Here is a 24,058-nt window from a genome sequence, read left to right on the forward strand (position 1 = left end):
GGGCCCGGTAAGCCCTCATGCCTTTAAAAAAGAGCAGCAGCCATCTCCACATCTCTACGTTGTGGCTTCTGGTGTCTTTTCCTTGTTTTTACAGTGCAAACATCCATGCAGCACATTTGACAGAAATCCCAAATCCCATCTATTTGTTACACTTATGAATAAATGACATACGTGTTAGTACCCATGTGTCTCCCACTTTAGTCCCAGTCTAGAACCTGGGCTGAGACAGATTGTAATTTATTACTTTGCATGAAGAGAGAAACACTCCATCTCAGCTGTGGGTATCCCATAAGATATTCTAAGAACATTAAATTACATTACATGTCATTTAGCTGACGCTTTTATCCAAAGCGACTTACAATAAGTGCATTAAACTATGAGTCCAAACTCAGAACAACAAGAATCAAGCAAGTACAATTTCTTCAATAACGTTAAACTACAAAGTGCCATCAGTAAGAGCCATCTAAGTGCTACTAAAGTGTTAAACTACAAAATGTATCAGTAAGAGACATTTAAGTGGTACTAAAGTGCTACTACGGCTCTACCTTCCCTATTTAAGGTATAGTCGAAAAAGATGTGTTTTTAGTTTGCGACGGAAGATGTAGAGACTTTCTGCTGTCCTGATGTCAATGGGGAGCTTGTTCCACCAATGAGGAGCCAGCACAGCATACAGTCGTGAATTTGTTGAGTGTTTAGCTCGAAGTGAATGAGCTACAAGCCGATTGGCAGAAGCCGAGCGAAGTGAACAAGCTGGGGTGTACGGTTTGACCATGTCCTGGATGTAGACCGGACCCGATCTGTTCGCAGCACGGTACGCAAGTACCAATGTTTTGAAGCGGATGCGGGCGGCCACGAAGGTCGCGGAGGAGCGGAGTAGTGTGGGTAAATTTCGGGAGGTTGAAGACCAGTCGAGCAGCTGCATTCTGGATGAGCTGTAGAGGTCGAATGACATTAGCAGGTAGACCTGCCAGGAGGGAGTTACAGTAGTCCAGCCGTGAGATGACCAGAGCCTGGACCAGGACCTGTGCCGCCTTCTGAGTGAGAAGAGGTCGTATTCTCCTGATGTTGTACAGCATGTACCTACAGGAGCGTGTTATTGCGGTAATGTTGGCAGTCAGGGAGAGTTGACTGTCGAGCGTCACACCGAGGTTCCTGGCAGTCGGAGTCGGAGCCAACACTGAGTTGTTGAAGTTAATAGTTAGGTCGTGGGTGGGAGAGCCTTTTCCTGAAAGGAGGAGAAGTTCAGTCTTGTCCGGGTTAATTTTCAGGTGGTGTGCGGACATCCACTGAGAGATGTCAGTCAGATAGGCAGAGATTCGTGCTGCTACCTGCGTTTCAGGTTGTGGAAACGGGAGGATTAGTTGGGTGTCGTCAGCATAGCTGTGGTAGGTGAAGCCATGCGAGCGAATGACAGAGCCGAGAGAGTTGGTGTACAGACAGAAGAGAAGAGGACCAAGGACTGAGCCCTGAGGGACCCCAGTAGTCAGAGGTTACCAAGGTAAGAACTTGATTGGGTGACAGGGGGATAAAAGAGGAAAACGAGGGGAAAGAAGATGAAGTTACTGGAGGTGTAGTTATAGAAGATGGATTAGTAAATGAGGAGCATATGTCGTCTATCTTTTTTGTAAAGTAGTCAACAAAGTGGCTTGGTAGAAGGGGGGAGGGGGGGGGGACCAGGGGGGTCAAGGAGGTTGGAAAAAATAGAGAAGAGCTTTTTGGGGATTCGATTCTGGATTGGTAGAACAGACTTTTGGCTGCAAAGATAGACGCAGAGAAGGAGGAGAGAAGAGATTGATAGGCGAGCAGGTCGCTGGCGTGTTTGGATTTTTGCCATTTCCTTTCCGATGCTCGCATAGCGGCTCTCTTGGCGCGCACTGGTTCGGACAGCCACGGAGCCGGAGAGGACTTGCGGACCTCGAGTCGTAAGAGGACAGAGAGAATCAAGAAAGGAAGACAGCGTAGAGAGAAGAGCGTCGGTGGCAAAGTTAGGCTGCATGAGTGAGAAGGAGTCAGTTGAAGGGAGGGCTGACAGAACAGAGGAGGCCAGAGAGGAGGGTGACAAAGATCTGTTTACCTCAAGGTAAAAAGTAGAATATAGTTTAGTCCCTAGTAGATTTGGATTACAGAGCAAATACTTAAATCCTAGCTGGTTTCGTTGACTTTTCAGTCAAAAATCGCAGCTCAAAATGTTCAAATTAGAAAGACAGTACAGACTAGCATTCTAGTATACCTAAATACAGCAGATACAGTAGTAATATAGCAGAGGAACCTCTTTAAAGAATATACTCAGCAAGATACAGGAAGTCCCAGAAGTCAGTGGACTCACAGCTCAGATGCACTGACTAAGAACAATCTAATCCTCCTCTGTGACCCTCTCTTAGATTGACATATGTAGCAGGACACAACCACCATTCAACTTGAATGTTGATCAATATATTCCAAGAGTTGGGCCTTCATGTCGGCAACGTTTCAGATCTTTGGAGCACTTAACCAATGACAAATTGTATATAATTCAGAGAAACCTCAATGAAGACCTGCACATGTGTTAAATAAAAGCCAAGAGCCTCACTTCTCCAGAGGCGGCAATTCTAAGATGATTGGATATTCAAAAGTTAGGCCCAAAGTTCTCTTAGGCCCTGGCACCAAAATTAATCATTTAATCATTTAATTAATTAATCATTTATACGAAGAAAAAACGAAGCCGAAAGCCACCTTTTTCACTTGGTTTCTTCCTCAGTTTAATTCACCCACTGATAGAAAGTCCACTGGAGGAATAGTTTGGCATCCTGAGTATGAATGATAATAAAAAATCACGCAGGACTTTCAATCACAGTTGGTTTCCTACGGCCGTTATCCTCCACACAGCAATGTGTGTTGATACCAAACAACACAACATGACAATAAAGAGGATCCAACGGAGAGTCGCCCACCAACTAGTTTAGACAAACAAACAAAAATAAGGGTTTAAAATCATTTTGTTTGTGGCACATTTATTCATTTGATTATATCAACTGCTTTTAATGTTTTATCAATATTCCACTAAATGACAATTGGAAAGTTCAGTATATTGTCCCTGAAGACTCTTCTTACCTTATTAAATCTTTTTCCAGAATAGTTGTTGCGGTGGTTGTTGTTGTTGTTGTTGTTATCACTGTGGGAAAAAATGCTTTGCATTAAACGTCAAAAAATTAAATTTACTGACATATGAGGCCAATATTCCTGGACTGAATATACAGTATATGTTGGCCCACGGTATCACCACGAGAACAAGAAATTAAACTGTGCACATTTCAATAATAATAATAATGTTTTTGGTGTTTTTTGTAAATTATGTAGGTCCCACACCTTCTGTCCCATTGATGGACTGCAGTAATAAGAATTTGTTTTTTTTTAATAGAATATATTATCTACTGGGTGTAACAATTCATATTTTTTTTTTCTTGGAGTGAAAAAGTCATCTTTCGTCAGCTAGTTGCAGCAGAAACCTTTTTGTCCATAATGTGGAAACCATTTATTTGACTTCACAACACATTAAAAACAACACAAGGCAATTATTTGAGGACCGACATTAACAAAAAAACTTTCGTCGCCTACAAGTTTCGAGTCAGTTTATGAGTTGTCGCCTGCCTGGGGCAGTAAAACATTATGAAGTGTCTGAGCGAGCTCCTGGTCTACCTGAGTGGGAGACGCGCAGCTTGACTTCAGCGTAGACGTTCCTTCCAGGTCTGGCGATGACACACCAGTACTTGTCCTTATCGCTCTCTCTGAGAGAAGTCAGAGTTACAGTGAAGACTCCTGCCTCCTTATCATCGGCGATGGAGCTTCGGTCTTTTTGTGGCCTCCTGGGTGTTTTCACCACTATTTTGCACAGCTCGTATATCGGTCCTCTGCACCAGTACTTTGTGTGGTCTCTGAACTGACGCTCGTACTGACAGGGGACCGTCACAGATCCTCCGTGTGCTCCGGTCACCACCTCCGGAGCCGACAACAGGGCCGAGTCCGCAGCGTGTTTTGTTAGACAGAAGAGACAGAGGACTGGAGCGGTGAGATGCAAAAAGCACAGGCAAATCAAGTTTCTCTACCATATTTTTTGATGCGTATTAAAAAAGAAAAAAAAGAAAGCTGCTCTTACCATTGAAGAGGACAAGCGATAACCCTGAGGCCTTCATGACGGAAAGGCAAAAGGACACTGGGAAGCAGAAGCAGAGTTTGCAACATGGTCCCGCTTCCTCTTATGGCTCCTATGAGGCAAGGTTGTGCAATAATGTGATTCTGTAATGTTTATTTGAGTGGGCTTGTGTTTGTATGGTTATTGCTGTGCTGAGATCCCACAGCCCATGCATATTTCTCCAGTGTATCTTGTCCATCTGTGTGGGATACGATACGTTGGCGTGGCAACTGTAAGGCCAGTTTGTATACTTAAACAGTAGATGGCACTAAAGACCATTAGAGGAGATATTATGTTGAGTACAGTCTCTATCACACTCTTTCTTTTTCTTTGGTGTATTTTAGTAAGAAAGAAGATGAATTAAGAATAAATGAAGAAAATCCAAAAAGAATGTTCCCTGTTTTTCTAAAAAATGCATTGTTCCTGTTGCCGAGCAGAAATCACTCTTGAGAAAGCTACAGAGTCTGTCTGTCTGCCTGTCTATCTACCTGTCTGTCTACCCGTCTGTCTGTCTGTCTGCCTGTCTATCTACCTGTCTGTCTGTCTGTCTATCTACCGTCTGTCTACCCATCTGTCTGTCTGTCTATCTACCTGTCTGTCTACCCGTCTGTCTGTCTGTCTATCTACCTGTCTGTCTACCCATCTGTCTGTCTGTCTATCTACCTGTCTGTCTACCCGTCTGTCTGTCTGTCTATCTACCTGTCTGTCTACCCATCTGTCTGTCTGTCTATCTACCGTCTGTCTACCCATCTGTCTGTCTGTCTATCTACCTGTCTGTCTACCTGTCTGTCTGTCTATCTACCCGTCTGTCTACCCGTCTGTCTGTCTGTCTATCTACCTGTCTGTCTACCCATCTGTCTGTCTGTTTATCTACCCGTCTGTCTACCTGTCTGTCTGTCTATCTACCCGTCTGTCTACCCGTCTGTCTGTCTGTCTGTGTGACGGTATAATTTATTATGGTACAAACAAAATGATATTTTGCCCCATTGCTTCACAAACGTTGCATTTGTCTAAATATTTCCTCAAGCCTTAGCTCATCTAATTTAAATCGTTGCCATTTTGAGCCCCTCTACATTTCTAATGGCTTAATAATGGTGTAACTGATGCCATGTATCATCATAAAAGATTATGCTTTCAGATTTCTTTCCACGGGCTCTGATATTTAATGTGCATATCACATCCACAACGTTTTACTTTGTTGTCCTCTGAAGTGCAGTTCCGTCCTATATGTTTAATTATGCTTTGGTTCCAGTTATATTTGTATTTCTGTCACGTCATCTCTCTCAGCGACAGCTAATAGTGCACAGTTATAGATTTGATAAGCACGACCTACACATATTTGAAACGCTTTCAGTCCAAATTGAATCAGCATTTACAAAAAAATAGTCATATATACATGTATACAATTGTACGGGTAATATTCATACAACAAATATAACAAAATGTCTTATCATTGTTATCATTATCATATCATACTCTGAACTGATTCTGTCCGAGTCACATTAAGGTCGCCCGACAAACAAGGCTATGCTGAACTTCAGGCTGCATATTTTAAAACGTAATGTTTTATTACAGTCTGTGATATTTACAGTAAATATATATATATAAATATATACATATACATACATACATTTTTGCTAATTTATAGCAACAAAGATAAATAGATTCTCTGCGTTTAGGAGGAAGCTGGAATGACGTTAACGTGTCCTTAAAGGTCAAGCGGCATTGGAAAACAGAACTATGATGGTGACGCATGCATTGAGTAACTATGAAGGTTAACCACACAAATCTGTTTTTGAAAACTTCTTTTATAACTTCAGATTATACACACTATTAAAAAAGCTATATGCATAGGAGAGTTTTATCTGAAATAAATAACCTTTACCACTTATTCTGAAACTCATTTGTTGTTTTTTTTGTTGAATTTTTAGGCTGCTATTTGATGAGGACACAGTGATAGCATTATTTTTTTTATTTCAACTGAGCAGATGTGTAATTCAAATACATTCATGATATGTGACATATTAGCCTTTGATTTGCATCTCGGGGGAAAATAATCTTAAGCGCAAACCTTTCCTGAGATGATGAAATGACCTTGGTGAAAACTTAAATTGGATTTTTCTTTCAGTAAATGAACCACTTTCAGTCCCCTCAAACGCCTTTTTTAAATGTTTGACCCGCCATGAAAAGCAGATTGGTTTGTTTTGGAAAAGCAAATGGCAATATTTCTGCTTCGAGGCTTCGGGCTCAGCCAAGGTGTTTTCCTGCTGACACCAGCATATCTTTTTTTTTTTATATAACATAAAGAAGATAAAGAAGGCTGCATTATAATGGAGGTGAAACGATTAGATAAGTTCTCCCATTTGCTTTGTGAATGCTTTTGATTATAATTCAAATCAAACCCCCTCTACATGACATATCACGATCTTCTTTTTCAACACGATTAGAGTTGTCAAACATATTTATCGTCACATATCTGCAGCTTAAGTAGTTTCACAAAGGCAAGTTTAAGCAAGTTGACTTCTAATGCTTTATGTCACCGCTGAACAGGGACGGTAAATATGCTGCGTGACATGAAAGGCATATTTGATAAGATATCATAGCTTCATGCGCTGTAGTCAAATGAATAAACATCTGTCTTTCCTCTTGTTTAGCTGTGCATGCATCGATAATCCACTTAAAACATTTCAATGTTTTTCTTCCTGATATGAGTGAAGAATATTTCCTGTCAAGTCGGGCATAATAATGGTGAAATGTCATTTCCTACATCCCAACAAAACATTTGTGACAAATTCTTTAATGTTCTTATGATGTTTATGCAACTTTTAATACATGCCGTAACCCTATTTTCTGCATTGTATTTGCTTTTTTTGTAGATTATGCTCCCGTTTGGATAAATGAGTCCTTCACGCAAGGAGAAAGTGGGAAAACATGTCTGGAAATGTGATAAGTAATCACATATTACTCCTAATTAATCTGCACATTTGATAACCTTCTCTGGAACAATCTTTTGCAAAATAAACACCTTTTTGGCAGATGTCCCAATTTTGTTAAGTTTGAGCAAACTGTGAGTGTATAAAAGTGAGTACCCCTGTTAGATGACCTCCTTGTAAAAGGTAGTCATGGGCAAAGTACTGTTTGTGACGGGTAAGTCAGCGCTGCTGCATTTTGAAACCTTTTTCTCTGCTACGTGCAGAGAAAAAGTAATACCATGTAATAACTACCATGGTAATTGGTACTTCCAGGATTTGGATACATAGTATATTTTAAGCCATTTGTAAAGGGCAATTTTGAGCACTATTATAAAAATGTCTTTTTACTCAAAGATAACGTGATTCTTTTAATCTTACAGCTCTGGCCCTGCTGCTGCACGCGCAGCTCGGTAAGTCATCTATGAATATATGGATACAGTGTGCATGTTTAATTTGGTCATACGATGCGTTACATACAATAGGTGTTTGGTCGTTAATAATAACAACCTTCTTTCCAATCAAAGGCTCATCCTTCATCCTATCGTGCTACTTTACAAACTGGGCACAGTACAGACCACCTCCAACCATTTATATGCCCAATGACGTCGACCCATGCCTTTGTACCCATCTTCTGTATGCCTTCGCCACCATAAAGAACAACGAACTGGCCACCTATGAGTGGAACGATGTGGAGCTCTACGGTCAGTTCAACGCCCTGAAGAACAAGTGAGTTACAGGAAAAATGTCTCTTTCCTCTTTAAAAAAAACAATAAAGTTTGACCAATGAAGCACAGTTAAGAATGAAGGTGTGTTTTTAGTGGTTGTCGCTTTGTAAAAAAAACCCGTCTGATTCCTTGGCAGGAATGGCAACCTGAAGACTCTTCTGTCTGTTGGAGGATGGAACTTTGGCTCCGCAGGGTGAGATAATCTACAGATATCGGCAGACTTGGACTCTCTAAATAGTGAAAATCTTCCGATTTAATACAATTTATTTCTGTTCCCCACATTAGATTTTCACAAATGGTTTTGAGCTCTGCCAACCGTCTGACTTTCATCAAGTCGGTCATCTCGTTCCTGAGGAAGTATGAGTTCGATGGACTTGACATTGACTGGGAGTATCCGGCCAACAGAGGAGGCCCCCCTCAGGACAAGCAGTACTACTCGGTTTTCCTGGAGGTTAGTCACCGCGTAGTTTCTGCAGTCTTTCATTCCCCATTGCCATTTGAATAATTCCATTTCCTGATAGCGAATCTAACTGCTTGAGCTTGTCTCAAATGTTTTTGGGCCACAATAAATCCCTTTGGTTTTGGTTTGATACTAAATATTGTACATCTGTTGACATTCAACAGGAGATGAGAGCCGCCTTTGAGAGTGAGGCCAAGCAGACCAACAGGGCTCGTCTTCTGATGTCCGCTGCTGTGTCGGCTGGAAAGGGCACCATCGAATCGGCTTATCAGATTCCCAAGCTCGGCCAGTAAGCACTTAAAGCGATATGTGTGGTGGGTCCAATCTGATCCACAGCATCTTTAATGGCTCACAGTGGAATGCAACGACTCTGGAATTCTCAACCTATTTAATTAAAATCCTCAATGTGCGTGTGTTAACGTTGCCTCCGTGTTGTCCACACACCCAGGGCCCTGGACATGTTGAACGTGATGACATATGACTTCCACGGCTCCTGGGACCCCGTGACTGGCGAGTGCAGTCCCCTGTTTAGAGGCCCAGAGGACCATGACAGTTTAATCTATTTCAATGTGGTGAGTACTTGAACATCCTCACAGCGAAATTCACCAAAAACTGGGCTTGTGTAAATAAAGAATCCACCCACAGTCTGCGATATTTATCTGCAGAATACATTTTCTAGTTCCAGAGCCACGTATATATTTCATTTTTCTTTGTTCCAGGACTACGCCATGAACTACTATAAGAACCAGGGAGCCCCGGCTGAGAAGCTGATTGTTGGTTTCCCAACATATGGCAACACATTCACTCTGAGGAACCCTGCTAACCATGGCGTTGGAGCACCCATTGCCGGAGCTGGAACTCCAGGAAAATACACACAAGAGGCTGGAGAGCTCGCTTACTTTGAGGTACGCTTTCTTATTATTGCAATAAAGTCGCAGAGAATATTCTTCTTTATACTCTAAGATAGAGTCGGTTGCTTTTTCACAGTGTTTAAACACTCGAGGCGATCATTAATGCACTGCTTTGTGAAAAATTACAGATCTGCGGCTTTTTGAAAGAAGGAGCAACTGAGGTTTGGAACACGGCCCAGGATGTACCATATGCCTATAAGGGAAACCAGTGGGTGGGCTATGACAACATGAAGAGCTTCCAGCTCAAGGTAACAGAACTGCACAGAATACTTGTTTTACTCTTTCGACGGCCCAATCTGTCTGCTGGCGTAAATGAGCTCTGAGCTAAAAATGTTCCCCAATCTACATTAACTGTCGAGGTTACATATTGGCAAATGTGTTGAAATATTACTATTTGATACCCTGTTTTCTGTATATTGGGTCTTGCTGCAGTTGCTGCATCACAATGCTATGTTTTTGACATCTGCCTGTCTGTAGGTTGACTGGCTGACAAAGAGTCAATTTGGAGGCGCCATGGTGTGGACCCTCGACATGGATGACTACATGGGCACTTTCTGTAACCAGGGAAAATACCCACTGATTAATGTTCTCAAAAAGGGCCTCAATCTGGAAGATGCATGTAAGACTTTAAATATATTTATCACAGGTGATCAATGTAAAACATGTTGAGAAATGTACTTGGTAAGTAATGGATTTGTTGTGTTTTTCAGCCTGCGCCCCTCCTGCCACTCCCGTTCCTCCAATTGTAGGAATGAGCACGACATCCGGCTCCGGCTCCGGCTCCGGCTCCGGCTCCGGCTCCGGAAAGGGCTCCGGCAGCGGTAGCTCCACTAGTGGGAACACTGGCACCGCTGGCATGGACAGCGGATTCTGCACTGGAAAGGCCGCTGGCATGTACCCCAACCCAAAAAACAAGAACCAATTCTACAACTGCAGCAACGGCAGAAGCTACTTCAATCACTGTGGTGCCGGCCTGGTCTTTGACACCTCCTGTACTTGTTGCAACTGGGCTTGAAGCCGAAGTTATAGATTGACTAGCTAACTATTAAAAGGCTGGATGACTCTTTTTTTTACACTGTTCTTAATTCTCAGGGGCCAACTTCTTTAAGTACAAAGTCCTTGCTTCTACATTGGATGTTTAACAGTGTAAAACCTGAGGTTGTCCTCTTGTTAATTCTGAAAGCAAAGAAAATAAACATTTGAATCACTGCACGTGTGTTGTATGTATTTCGATGTCAATTATAAAATGCGGTGTCAGAATTGTCTCTATATCGATCAAACCCACACTATGTACACCAGATCAGTATAATTGTTTATTAATACACATATTATATAGTAATCCATGTACATATGCCAAAAGATACGCACACACACGTAAAACAATATGAAAACAAAAGATTAAAAAATAAACGACAAAGAGAAAACCATTGAAACAGATTTTAAAAAAGTATGCTACTGGTAATCATAATCCTTGTATCGAAGATCGAAGATTTCACACCTTGATGAAATGTAAAACACCACAACAATCCCCAATTTGATGAACACTGTCTTTTTGATTAACAGAAGAAAAAGAATTCGAAGAGTTTGAACTATAACCGCTAACAGTAGCACACCATCTACTTGGCGTCCATTTGTCATTTCCAGCACAACAACAATAACACAGCACAACGTTTATTTTGCTAGGCTTTGGTAAAATATCTCTGAAGATAAATTGTTGTAATAGTTCATCTCCTACAGTAGCCACTAAAGGACAAAACACAGCTGCTTCCCCTCTCAGCTGCTCCCCGGCTCCTGTTTCTGCTCGGTTTGGGCCGATCCATTCTGCTCTCTTGCCCGCTCCTCCACCATGGCTGACTTTTTCTTTGTTCCTGTTGGGATGCAGAGGGAGTACGAGTGTGATGAGTGTGAAATGAATAAATAAACAAACCGTAGGCAGCCGTTGTATGAGGGTGCTGGCTGATACTGTGTACCTGTGAGGTAATTTCTGTGCATTCGATGGAACAGCAGGAGACCGATGAAGAAGATAAAACCAAGGCAGGCGATTATCATTCCGCACAGCAGGAAGCTGTAGCTGCCTTCAGTCTGGATAATCTGGGGATGAGATAGCGACAAGAAACTACTCAACACAAATCCCAAATCTCTGCTGGGTTGTTCACACAATTCTACAATGACGGAGATACTCATCAAGACTTACTGAGCCAACCACAACCTGCATCACCATCTCTCCCATCCCTGCACTTGTCACCAGCACTGACGTTGCACACCCTGCAAAAAAAAAAAGAAATGCGTGGTTTATTTCCTCTCCCTGCTTTGTATCGACTATTGTGTTGTAATTATTGTGCTGGAAACGTATCATTATACCCTGATAATCAAGGATGTCTTCAGTGTAGGCGAGCATACAGGGGAATATGCTGCTGAGGAAAAGCCCACATAAAAAGGTCCCGGCAAAAAGGAAGCTGTTGCTGGTGTAGAAAATAAGCAGCATCAAGACAGTAACAATAGCACCGGCCTACAAAGAAGAGAGAGAAATATCAATGAGGTGTTTGACTCGTACGTTTCTATGTGCATGTGCCATCGACAACGCCACTCTGAATGTGTTCTAGGCCTCACCAGGTTAAACACGAGCAGTCTCACAGGCTGGAAACGGTACGAAAGTGGAATGGACAAAAGACGTCCGGCTGTGATCGCCGCCCAAAAGATGCTGGCCAGGTAACCAGCTGTCTTATGTGGCAATGACATAGGCGGTGACACGCCGTAAGTGTAGACAAAGCCGGCATACGCACCCTGGGAAGAAAAGGCAGATTCTGTCATCTGCTCTGCTTTCTTGAGTTTGATGTGGACCAGATTTTATATGCATTCATAACATTTTATGTTGAACATAGTAAGTGAAATGCGCATCTTATTATTTATCTGCACCCCCCTCACTCACCACAATGCCATCGGTCATGAAGAGCACCATCCCACCGAGGATGTGAATCATAAAGAAGGATATTGGCAGCCCGCGCAGGTTATCATTCCGACAGCAGCTGAAGATATCCCCGTGACCTGTAGCAGAGTGCGAGGGTCACGGGTAACAGATTGTCGCACACAGAATGGCATTTATAGTCATTTCTTTTTTCTTTTTTGGCCTAAGCTGACTGAAAGATAAGAGTCCTGTATATAAAGCACTTCTTCCACGTCTTTACCTCCAGCTTCATGTTCCTTTTGCTCCACTTCCGAGCCCTCGGCCCCCGGCTGGTTCTCCATAGCTAGTTCATCTTTGTCCAGAAGACGAGGAGTGCCGCTGGGGCAACATGGGATCAGTTGCTCCCGATACATCAGGAACAGGACTGCAATGGGCACGGGCAGCTGAGGGTGCACAATTCATATTCATTTTAAACTAAAAATAGCAGATTGGGAAAAAAGATGAACTCTCCTCCTGCTCATCTACTGCTGTATATCTGACCGACGTCTCACATTGATAAGGGCCATGATCCAGAAAGCATAGTGCACATTTGACTCCTCTTGCCCTCCCTCGTGGGGCACGAGGCTCTGATTTATGTTGTGCTCTGCAATCGGACTGTTCCTCAGCATGTTCCTGAAATGATGCATGGTCTCCGTCACGTTCCCTGTGTGGTTCCCACAGCCCGTCTCGGAGAGGAAAGGATCGGCAATCAGTGGGCTCACCAGGGCTCCGAACCCAATGAAGAAATGAAGAGCCTGTGGAAATGAAAAGTGAAGCTCATGACTTAAAAACTCTTTCAATTCTCTTCTATTAATTGTTCATCAAATGCAAATGCTATAACGTCAAATGTCTACAGGTGAGGTAAAGCGAACGCGGGATGTTTTTTTACCTGTAAGAAAACAGCCGAATCCCTCTGATAGATGGTCACCAGTTGGATGTTGGCGATGGTGTCAATAATGCCCATCGCAAACCCGGACACGGCCATGGCGATGGCAAGCAGGAGAACATTATTGCACACAGGGATGATGGCAAATATGACAGAGATGGTGAGAGCAGAGACAAATAAGGCAGCTAGAGCACTGAATAACCTTTGAAACAAGAAAAGAGACCTTTAGGTTAGAATGGCAGTACATTGTTTCCAGATTATTCATGCACGCCTGCAGAGCAAAGTCTGGGGAGTCACACTTACGTCCTCTTGAAAACACCACCGATAGAGCTGCCAATCAACAAGCAGAACTGCTGGGAAAAGAACACCCAGGTAATCTGACTAAGTGTGGATTGTGTTTGACATTGCAAGTCCAAAATCGTGGGTCCAAGGAAAGCGATGCAGAGTCCAAAGCTGAAGAAAACACTCCAATAGGTCAGTGTGTGATGGGCATTTCTTTTGAATAGAGTCACGATCCGCTCATCCACAAACATCTTGACCACAGTAAAGGTAGATGCACCTCAGGGAAACCGACTGCCCGAGATGTTCTCACGACCAAGTGTTACGCTCTCACAATAGTACGTTGTGTGGATGTTTTTTGTCGTAAAACCAGCTTCTGGATCTCTTTTAAATCTTTTAGCGCCCTGCTCTTTGGGTTTCTTAACTGAAAAGGATGTCCTTTTTAGTTAATGGTTGAAGTGGAGATTCTTCCAACAATAATATGACTTTTTTCAATGATGTCAATGATTAGCAATGAAGAAAAGTCTGTGTTGAAATGCGAGCAGAAAATGTGCATTTATATTGTCGGGGCACTTCCAACCCTATCAATGGAAAGTGTTTCATCAAGGAAGCAATGACACACAGGTTGTCTTTTCTCTACCTCGACAAACGCGCGGTACTTATTGCAAAAGGAATAAATACCAATACCAATCAACAGTAAAACTGTAAGTTAGGCTAATTTCATCTGCTGTCCCTGGCAAGATTTTTTTGAATGCAGCCAGAAATTACAAAACTTTCAATAAATAATAAATGTATCCTCTCTTTATAGCCACTGTGGCGATGTGGTTGGTCAATGCAATTCTTTGGTCCAGACTGACTAACAACTAATGGATGAATTACCATGAAAATGGTGTAAATATCCATGGTACCGATGAATTTGAGTGACTTTAGTTATTCCCAGACTTTTAATCTAATGCCATAATCACGTCAACATTTTAATTTGTCCAATACTTTAGTTTGACCAAAAACCCCGTCAGTATCAGCAATAGTTTATTCATCGCTAATTAGCCAATGTTAGCATGCTAACGTAATAAACTAAGGCGTTGAATTTGGTAAACGACAAACACGCTAAACATTAGCGTTTTACCATTGACATGATGGTGTTGGCATCCTGTCTTTATGGCATTTGGTGATTTATTGTAGACTGATGTCTGAACTGAAGTGAATAAAGGTGTATAGTTTATTGCCAGCGTGTGTGTGTGTGTGTGTGTGTGTGGGTCCGTCTAAAGTTCAGGTAGGCCAGTCAGGTCAATATGTACAATATGACACTACAATGTTTAGCTTGACCCCATTTAAGGACGGATGTCAACCTGAGAAGAAACGGGCAGATACTGAGCATCTCACGGCTATCGCATGATTTAGATATTTTGAATTCTTACACTTAACTGTTCCGTGTGCAAAGAAAATGTGTATTTCATATGCGTTGTATTACTTGGCCCTCAGTTGGATGAATAAAAGAAAGGATTTAATAACTAATCCCTTGAATGATTGCATGGGAGAAGCAAAGCTCGACTGGTTATGGCCAAATATGGGCTTCCGGCAAGATTGAAACGAGAAAAAACTCGATACATATTCAAGCTGCAAATGTAGGCATCTTTATTAAACATTTTGTGGAATACTCTGACACCATTAAAGGCACGCTGAGTTATACGTGTTGCACATTTGCATTATAATAACACTAATCTTTATGCGGTTGCTTTACTGGACCTTTTTGTTTTAAGCATGCAATCTTTTGCTCTCACTAATCAACTATCTTGAATCCATGTTACTTTATTGTTACTTAACTAGCTACTTTGTAAGTTAATTTGTCTCTAGACACGTATGATTCATATCCATGTTCTCCGTCTTATATACGTTACCTGTGACACATTTCCCTGTGACTGTGTCTGTCTTCACAGTGGAGAGCTTATGCCAGGATCCACCAAAGCTCAGCTGTGTAACTGATTTGCCAACATGCCCTGCAAGGTGGAGATGCTGGTCAGGTATTGAAAGCTGAGAAATATGTGTGTTTATACAAAAGGCATTCATTAACATCCGCTTCCTCTTCTGGAGACACAGCAACACGATATGACTTCTCCAGGTAATTGTCAACTAACACAATCTCGGAGGCGTGCGGGTGTTAAAAATCGACCTCAAGTTACTTAAGTAGGACATCTGTTTTTGAATTAACATATCATTTACACAGATTAGATTAAGAAGAGAGTTACTGGACTGTGTTTGCTAATTAAAGAACACAACATTCTCGAAATGTCGGTGCACTTGAAGGCAGTGAGCGGGCGAATAAGTGCACGGCTGCTCCTCGTTTTATAAAAGTAAATGTATCACCAGAATTTCTTAACTTGTATTTTTGGTTTAACACTCTCACACACACCTCCAGACACGTCGAGCTCAATGCAGAAACAATATGCTCGGAATAATTTAAATTTCAATTCAATTCAATTCAATTCAGTTTATTTTGTATAGCCCAATATCACAAATTACAAATTTGCCTCAGAGGGCTTTACAACCTGTACACATACGACATCCCTGTTCCAGGACCTCACATCGGATCAGGAAAAACTCCCAAAAAATAACCTTTCACAGGGAAAAAAGGGAAGAAACCTTCAGGAGAGCAACAGAGGAGGATCCCTCTCCCCGGATGGACAGAAGCAACATATGTCATGTGTACAGATGAACAGCGTTACAGAGTTACATAAACACATTACATGAATATGACAATGTATGAATGGACCTCCACAATCCATGAAACAGAAGGAGGTAGAGATCATTTGCGCTGCTCCACACCAAAAAAATTCAGTAACTTCTTTATGTTTTTATCCTCACTCTGGCAAATATTGTTATTCTCGAAAGTTTATCGGCTGGACACAGGACGTTTCCTATTTCACTGAAACGTGGTGTCTGCACCAGAAGCTTCAGCTTTCCACATTGCTTTTCAGGTGAGTACATATCATTTTTTCCCCCTTCGGCAGATGAATGCTAAAACAACAGTGAAATAACAATGTGGAAAACATTCTTTAGAAAACATTTTTTAGGGGAGCATTTTTTCGACACACGGTTTCAACACTAGATGGGGTAAAAGCATTGCATTCATCCACAATTCAAGAGAAAATAAATCCTGGTTCATCTCTATGGAATGAGATTGTTGCTCTCTCTCTATCTCTATCACACTGAGCACAATACACCTCTGACACATGCTGATGGCAGCCACGTGCAGAGATAAGACACCACAGACGGCATTGACATGCACCTCATCCTGAGACAGTTCCAGGACAATGTGACAGGAATCCTAAACACATTTGTCTCTCTGCCTTTACCTCGGCATATTGTTCTTTTTGTGTGTCAAACCTGTATTTAACCAGGAAGCTCTCATTGAGATTAGAACATCCCTTTTTCAAGAGAGCCCTGGCCAACACGACAGCAAAGGGTTTCAATGCGAGACATACACAAACCTTTAAAAACACATCAAATTTGACATTTTAAGACGCAGTAGACAATCAAACATTTTTTTTTTTTTAAAACACTAATACAGAACACACAGTATTAACTATATAGTCACATGCCCAGGAACACAGACAGGAGGAAACATAAATAGCTGTTTATTAAATTAGCCTCCAAACCTTTCGCAATATTTTTTCAAGTTCTAACTGGGATCAACCTATCTCGCTGCAGGTCTGTCTGCAAGTCTGTCTGCAAGTCTAGCTGCAGGTCTAGCTGCAGGTCTGTCTGCAGGTCTGTCTGCAGGTCTAGCTGCAGGTCTGTCTGCAGGTCTGTCTGCAGGTCTAGCTGCAGGTATGTCTGCAGGTCTATCTGCAGGTCTAGCTGCAGGTCTGTCTGCAGGTCTGTCTGCAGGTCTGTCTGCAGGTCTAGCTGCAGGTCTAGCTGCAGGTATGTCTGCAGGTCTAGCTGCAGGTCTAGCTACAGGTATATCTGCAGGTCTGTCTGCAGGTCTAGCTGCAGGTCTATCTGCAGGTCTGTCTGCAGGTCTGTCTGCAGGTTTGTCTGCAGGTCTAGCTACAGGTCTTTGCAGGTCTAGCTACAGGTATATCTGCAGGTCTGTCTGCAGGTCTAGCTGCAGGTCTATCTGCAGGTCTATCTGCAGGTCTGTCTGCAGGTTTGTCTGCAGGTCTAGCTACAGGTCTTTGCAGGTCTATCTGCAGGTCTGTCTGCAGGTCTTTGCAGGTCTATATATGCAGGTCTATCTGCAGGTCTATCTGCAGGTCTATCTGAAGGTCTGTCTGCAGGTCTAGCTGCAGGTCTAGCTGCAATCGGTTCCAGGCTGCAGGGGCAGAAAGCACAAAGGCCTACACCCAGTACCAGCCTTATGGATAAACAGTAAGATGGTGCAATTTAAATGTAAACAGTGATTACTAGTTTGAGGGGAGATATGCTCAGAGAGAAAAGAAGGGAGCAGACCAGTAATGGGCTCCGTGCCAGTGAGTAAGTCTGTGCAAAGCCAATATGGTTCCAGTGAGCCTGCAGAGAAAAGCACATGCTGACGTATATGATACAATAATAACAAATGCCACGGATTACATGCTAATACCTCCAAAGCCCTCTATATTTCTTCATAAGCCTGTGGATGTGTATATTTATTAATACGTGAGAGCAACATAAACCTTTCGAGGTCTTTGAGAAGGAGGAAGTCACAGTGTGTTTGTTTATTATTACTTGTCAAGTCCGACGGACACGCGTGATTTAGTCAGTGTATGCATTAACACAAGAGAGCGGATTAGCTATACTTGACATGATACAGGCTGCTCTTAGAGCAAGAAGGAATGCCGCTGCCACATAACTGTATTCCTCCAGTCGGTCCCCGGCAGCTCGCGATGGAAATGCCCCTGCAGTGCACACACATCTCCTCAGGCCCAGAATAGAGCCACGGATATGTGGCATGCAAACAGGCATGGCTGCGGGGCAAAACGGTTCCGTTCTTCGAGGCTCTGGGCTTTCAAACTAGCTTGCAGTTAAAACATAAAGCACTCATGAGGGTCGGTACATGAGCAGATTATAAAGTCATCAAATCATTCGGAGTTTAGAGAGAGAGAGAGACAGAGAAAATGAAGGGTCACTTTCATGTAAAGTCATGTCTATAAAACGGATAACTCTTTGCATCTAAAAAGTAGTACTTACTTATATTTAATTGGCCAGTTATGCTTTGATGTGGAACTATATGTGGATAGTAGCACAGAGGGGAGATTTAGTTCTAAAGTGATTGTAACTTTGAGTTTGGGTGGTTATCTTTCAGACTGCTGATGCGTCACATGAGTTTCAGCTCAACTTTGAAATGTTTTTTTTTTTTTTGCACATGAACGAGGAGTCTGGATGAAGTCTCCCACCATTAACATTGAAAGTCCACCAGAAGGGAATCTTGTGCTGGCCGGTATGAACGGTAGGAAGAATCCCAGCGAACAAAGCTTGTATCCTATTGGACCTCTTCTTAAACCGAGGGCTGTGTAACCCCGACACACAATCAGGGTTTAGTTGCTACATGCTGATTTGGTCTTTTCAGAGGGAATTTAAAGGAAATCAACAAAATACACTTTCCGTGAACATTTAGTATCAATTTTGTTCTAATAATGTTCATGAACAAAGGCATGATATTTTCAAACAAATATTATTTGCTGTTGCATATTGGTATATAAACAGGAGGCCCTTGTACTCTGATCATTAGGTCTTTCAGGATGTCATTTGACTTTTGTAGTGTATCGAGACTGAGTGCAGAGCTTTATTCTCCAACAGTCCTGGCTTGAATATTATGTGAATACAAGTTTAAGTTCAGTGGAGCGCTGATGCGTATCCAAAGGCTTCAAATTCCCACCCAGAGAGCGGCAGCCGGTCACATCTGGAGCCCTCTGCAGACTATTGATCACTGGGATGTTGGATACTTATACTTCAATGATCAATGCTGTTAGTCTTATAGTGAATTGTTTATCAGAGGTCAATTACTTTTTCGGTTTCTGTATCTACACTTTCTGACCGTCTGACAAACATTGTTGTAATTAATATTACTCCACAGTACATCACTTCTAAAGGCTGAGCAGGGATTATGCAGTGAAGCTGACACTAAATCAATCCTTAAGGGTGTGAGGTGGGCTCTGTTTTAAAACGTTACAACACACCCTGGGACGCATCACTCATCAAATGCCACTCAAGTCCAGCTCACATGGTTTAAACTGTGAGGCTGCAACTGATGATATAGAATATTAGAAAGTAGTGATAAAAATGCCAGAAGCTTTAAAGTAAAAAAAACTCACATTGCTTGGTTGGTCCAAACAATGGTAAAGAAACTATAGATATTTAATAAAAAAAAAAAAGAAATGACTGAAATGATTAGGTGATAATTTTAGCTCTTGTTTAAAGTCAATAACACGACCGTTCCTTTGTGAAAACAGTTGCGTCCTCTGTGTTCGCAGATTCTCATACAAATGATTCATTTGTTTGTTTGAATCCTTAAAATGCAGAAAGCTGTTTCCAAGTGTAACGCCCTTCATTGCAGAGAGGAGTCTACTGTATTCTAAAAACATGAAATGATACAAACCAAGAAGAAAGGTTGCATAATTATTAAAAGTCCCTCCAATATATTGCTCCAGCCCGAAAAGTAGCTCAAGGCCAATAACACAGAGACACAATCAAATTGGTATGATTTCATGTGGAGGTTGCCACGGTAGCAGATGTTCTCCTCCCTTGTGATTTAGCTCCACTTCTATGAATCAGTGTGATCTGTCCTATCTATTGTGAACTGATGACTAAACAGTAAAACCGGAAGTAGCATAAAAGAAGGATTAGTTGGAAGTACTTTTTTTTCTCCTGAAATGAGTGTGACAGAGTTCAGAAGGCTTCGCCAACATAATAATAATAATAACTTCAACCGTGATAGAGTGTACGACCTCATTGGATTTAATGAAAGGGAAGTGAACAACAACTAAAAAAAACCCAAAGGAAAACCCATTCTCTGTTTTGAGGACTGAACTAGCTTTGTTGTCCTGAAGATATTTATGTCGGTGAACAACTGGAAATATGTTTGTACACAAACATCCGGGCACAGAAAACAACAATGGTGATCTATTCATTTCTATCATGAGACGTGTCTTGCTTCTTCCTTCTTCCTTCTTCTCCCCCGTACCCTCTCTCCCCCCTCCGCCCCGACACAGTTGTAGAGAGTGGAGCAATGATGCGTGTCCGAGTGAAACCTGGTGAATAGTAATGAACCCAGCCTGTGTGTCTATTAGAGAGAGAGAGAGAGAGAGAGAAGGAGAGGGTAAGGAAGGGTTTGTGGGTAGGGAGGAGGAGGAGGATAGACTGTGAGTGAAAACAGGGCTTCTCTTGCGCCACTGATGCAGCGGTGAGAAGCACAGGGGGGTGACTGACAAGAGATGCGGTCGCGTTCATCCTCGACAGCCTCTCCATCATCATCGCCTTCACCCTGTGGCACACTCAGCCACTCTGGGTCAGGACGATGCGACTAACGCTCCAAAACAACCTTCAACAAACTATCTTTTTGTTTTATTGTGCTTCATCATACAGACGCCATCTATCACCCCCCCCCCCCCCCCCCTTCCTCAAGTAGACAGGATGAGGAGGGTGTATTAGTAGAGGAAATGGATCGAGGGGGGAAAAGCTGTCTGTGACTCAGAGAGGGGCAACAGCACCTGCTGTCTCCATCCCACATTCACCAGGAGAAATAACATTCTGCCTCTTGCTTTAAACCATCCACCCCAAAACTGCCCAATACTGTATGTGTGCAGGGTGAAAAGTTGTGCATCAATCCAGATGAAAATGCGAAGAAAATAAAAAAAAACCTTCTGTATACAAGTGAAGGGAATAAGTGACCGGAATATTTAGCAACTGGCTGCAAAGATCAACTCGAGGGCCAGGACTGAAAGGAAGGGAACAAACACAATAGGGAGCCCCCCTACCTCAGCCCCTCTTTTATCCTTTTTCCATCCAGGACCCATGGGCACTCTGCCAACTTGGAATCTTAAGAACTCATTCAGCGAAAGCCAAAGAAAGGGACTTGTTTAAATCCAGGACCCATTCTCTCACAGTTTCTTGTTTTTCCTTACATTTCCCACGTGAAGAGGGTTTTCTGGTTACTGTTTTTCTCTGACATTGCATCTGAGGGTGTGTGTGTGTGTGTGTGTGTGTGTGTGTGTGTGTGTGTGTGGGGGGGGGGGGGGGGTTCAAGAATTGCCATTCATCCAACGTTTTGTCAGATTCGTGGTTTGAGAGTATTGTGAGAGCTCTCTCTCTCTCTCTCTCTTTTACTCCCCCTTCCTCCCCACTCTCGCTCCTGCTCACACAGTAACTCCTCCTCCCCCCACGACCCATTGTCTCACCATACAGTATTAGGCTGAGGGGATGCCATACTCGTTCCAGCGAGGGACGGCAGGAGAGGGAGAAGGAGGTAAGAGTCGGATTTATAGCATGTGAATACGAGCTGCACTAAATGCACGTCACTGCTGCTCTCAGAAGTGTAAAGAATGACAATGACAGTGGTACTCGGTACTCTTGAGGCTTTCATGGGTTGTCTGCAGTGTTTCAATGTGAGCTGGTTGTCTCGTCTGGAAGGTACTTAGGTGTGTTTGTAATCTGTGAAAAGGGAGTACTGCATAGGATAAGAAAACAGGTGCCACCCCTCTTTATTTTCAAGATCAATGTCTAAATGTCAAATTGTGGAATATTAGTCCCTTGCTTTATTGTTATAGCTTTGCATTTACAATTCTTGAGAGAGAATATACCACACTCCTCATACTCTTCTGTCAAAAAAACAAACAGAGGAATGTAATAACATATATGAAAGAAAAGCTAAAGCCAATAAAAACATCTGATCACGAATTGGCTTGGAGCAAAGAGGGACCCATGTACGATGTTTAGGGATAAAAGCTAATCCTCCCTGTGGCTGAGATTCACCTTCTTGTCTGGACAGAGTCTGACACAGGGGCTTTACTAATTTATGCTGAGACATGCATGAGAACCGGCTCCCTTGGAGCTCAGAGGCAGTGGTCTTTTTTTAAAAGCTGGAAAAAGGCTAATCGAGTAAACGATTCCCCCCCATAATGTTCTCTGTCAGAGGTTATGTGAATATCCAGCACATGTGAGGCCATTGAGATATCAATCTGAATGTGTTCACCGATGGATGTTTGGTTAGGCTGACAAACTTTAAAAATCACACTTAACTTCATTGTGTTTTCTGCATCTCTTCAGAAAAAAAAGTTTCAAGAGAAAGTTTGGACATCTTGCAACTACGGGATAAAAAAAAGAAAGAAAAGAGCCAATTTTCAAATGTGGCAAAGCTTTTGAGAAAAGATGTGAAACTTTATAACAAAGTGTTTTTTTTACAATCTTGCTCAGCCAGAACAACTTGAAACAGGTGCACGGAAAGACGACCAGACGTGGTTCTCAGTACCGGACAGTTGCAGCCGAGTACAGGAAGCTTTGTGTGCTTGTTCGGAGAGAAAAAAAAAAAAGTAGCGGTCTCAATGGGGCTTTTGTTGTTTGAGTTGGAGACAAGAAACACTGACTGACAAATACCTGGCCCCTCTGTGCCTCTCAAATATCTCAGCGTTGCACTTGATACAATGTCAACAAATGCCTCCTCTGTCCTCTACAGTAGCCCGGTTTCTCTTTCCACTAGATATCTTTCATGTTTTTATAAAGGCTACTGTTTTTCTGAGCAGACATCTGGGTTGTGCAGATTTGGCCTCCATTGCATCAAGTTTTGCTGAGTCTGCATTTCCAACGGTTAAAAATAGTGGTAAACAGTCTGCTGCTTCAGTCCAACACAGAGAGATACAATCTTCTATTAAACTTCTTTACGTTTAAAGAGTTGTGGGAGCATGTATGAAACCCACTAAGTATATTAGTTTTCCTGTGCATTAATTATGCTCGACTCTTCAAAGGAGGTACAAGAGATATGCTGCATGGAAATGTTGAAAATGACATAAAATGTTCTGGACACCACAGACGCAACAACTCGATAACAACTGTGAGGCTCGCTGTGCCCGGCAGTGGAATACAAAAATGCTGAGGTGATGATCTCCTTTGTGCTCGTGGAAGAATATGGCAGAGGATCGCTACAGAATACGTTATGTCATCCGTTTGGAATTCAGAGGCAGAATCCTTTTGATTACGATTGCACCTTTTCCCTGCAGTCTCCCAGTTTAAAAGGGCATTTTTAATCAAAGATTATTCTGCAGAGCTCCCCGAGGAGTTGAATAGCTTGCAGGGTATTGCTGTAAAGCGTCAGACAAGGGGTCAATTTGTTTGAGTCTCGGAAAAATACAATTCCTTCCGTCTCAAGACTAACAAGACAGTTTCATTTTACTCCCCTGGGCCTCAGATGAAGACGTACAGTTTCTCTTAAATAATTATGCATGCCAATGTGAGTTTTAAATCCTGAATGCTTTCTGCAGCATGCTTCTGTTTTTTCCCCCTTTTCTTTTTGCTTTCAAGCTTTCAGCCTTTCTCAGACTGCATCAGTCACTAATTTTGTATTATTGTCTTCTAAATTAAACCACAACTGTGTCTTATGGCTTTCTATTCCTATGTGAGTTCGTTCTAACATTTCATGTAGGGTTTAAAGCCATTGGACACACGGTGGACAGTCACCCGAGGGAGTGGGATTGAAGACTTTCACATCCTTTTCTAGGATGTCTTTGCTAAAGTTCTCTGCTA

The 24,058-nt window shown here is 42.3% G+C and overlaps 3 protein-coding genes across 5 annotated transcripts; 1 reads left to right on the forward strand and 2 right to left on the reverse strand.

Annotated features, from left to right (window-relative positions):
• Window positions 1–1,207: 1,207 nt before the first annotated feature.
• On the reverse strand, window positions 1,208–4,369 carry LOC117733532 (CMRF35-like molecule 3). Of its 3 annotated transcripts, XR_004609750.1 has the most exons (5): window positions 4,133–4,369; window positions 3,676–4,035; window positions 3,091–3,151; window positions 2,713–2,933; window positions 1,208–1,225 (listed from the first exon to the last, which is right to left on the reverse strand). XR_004609750.1 is itself a non-coding variant. In XM_034537267.1 (4 exons), exons 1-4 carry the CDS (start codon window positions 4,167–4,169, stop codon window positions 2,828–2,830), a joined length of 564 nt encoding a protein of 187 aa, XP_034393158.1. In that variant the 5' UTR covers window positions 4,170–4,369; the 3' UTR covers window positions 2,241–2,827. The 3 variants fall into 3 exon arrangements, 2 of the variants coding, with proteins under 2 accessions (XP_034393158.1, XP_034393159.1); XM_034537267.1 differs by lacking the exon at window positions 1,208–1,225 and having other exon boundaries at window positions 2,241–2,933; XM_034537268.1 differs by lacking the exon at window positions 1,208–1,225 and having other exon boundaries at window positions 2,241–2,933; window positions 3,676–3,973; window positions 4,133–4,242.
• A 2,921-nt stretch (window positions 4,370–7,290) lies between these two features.
• LOC117733690 (acidic mammalian chitinase-like) lies at window positions 7,291–10,345 on the forward strand. The gene is made up of 11 exons (XM_034537514.1): window positions 7,291–7,315; window positions 7,521–7,550; window positions 7,665–7,866; window positions 8,002–8,058; window positions 8,151–8,316; window positions 8,490–8,614; window positions 8,774–8,897; window positions 9,045–9,230; window positions 9,365–9,484; window positions 9,714–9,855; window positions 9,947–10,345. The coding sequence occupies exons 1-11, from the start codon at window positions 7,291–7,293 to the stop codon at window positions 10,249–10,251; spliced, it is 1,482 nt and encodes a 493-aa protein (XP_034393405.1). The 3' UTR covers window positions 10,252–10,345.
• A 268-nt stretch (window positions 10,346–10,613) lies between these two features.
• mfsd4ab (major facilitator superfamily domain containing 4Ab) lies at window positions 10,614–13,690 on the reverse strand. The gene is made up of 10 exons (XM_034537512.1): window positions 13,370–13,690; window positions 13,070–13,268; window positions 12,693–12,935; window positions 12,422–12,584; window positions 12,166–12,281; window positions 11,847–12,020; window positions 11,598–11,745; window positions 11,431–11,501; window positions 11,207–11,327; window positions 10,614–11,104 (listed from the first exon to the last, which is right to left on the reverse strand). Exons 1-10 carry the CDS (start codon window positions 13,597–13,599, stop codon window positions 11,010–11,012), a joined length of 1,560 nt encoding a protein of 519 aa, XP_034393403.1. The 5' UTR covers window positions 13,600–13,690; the 3' UTR covers window positions 10,614–11,009.
• Between the last annotated feature and the right edge of the window lie 10,368 nt (window positions 13,691–24,058).

The sequence above is a fragment of the Cyclopterus lumpus genome, chromosome 7 (genome assembly GCF_009769545.1).
Source record: "Cyclopterus lumpus isolate fCycLum1 chromosome 7, fCycLum1.pri, whole genome shotgun sequence".
Lineage (NCBI taxonomy): Eukaryota > Metazoa > Chordata > Actinopteri > Perciformes > Cyclopteridae > Cyclopterus > Cyclopterus lumpus.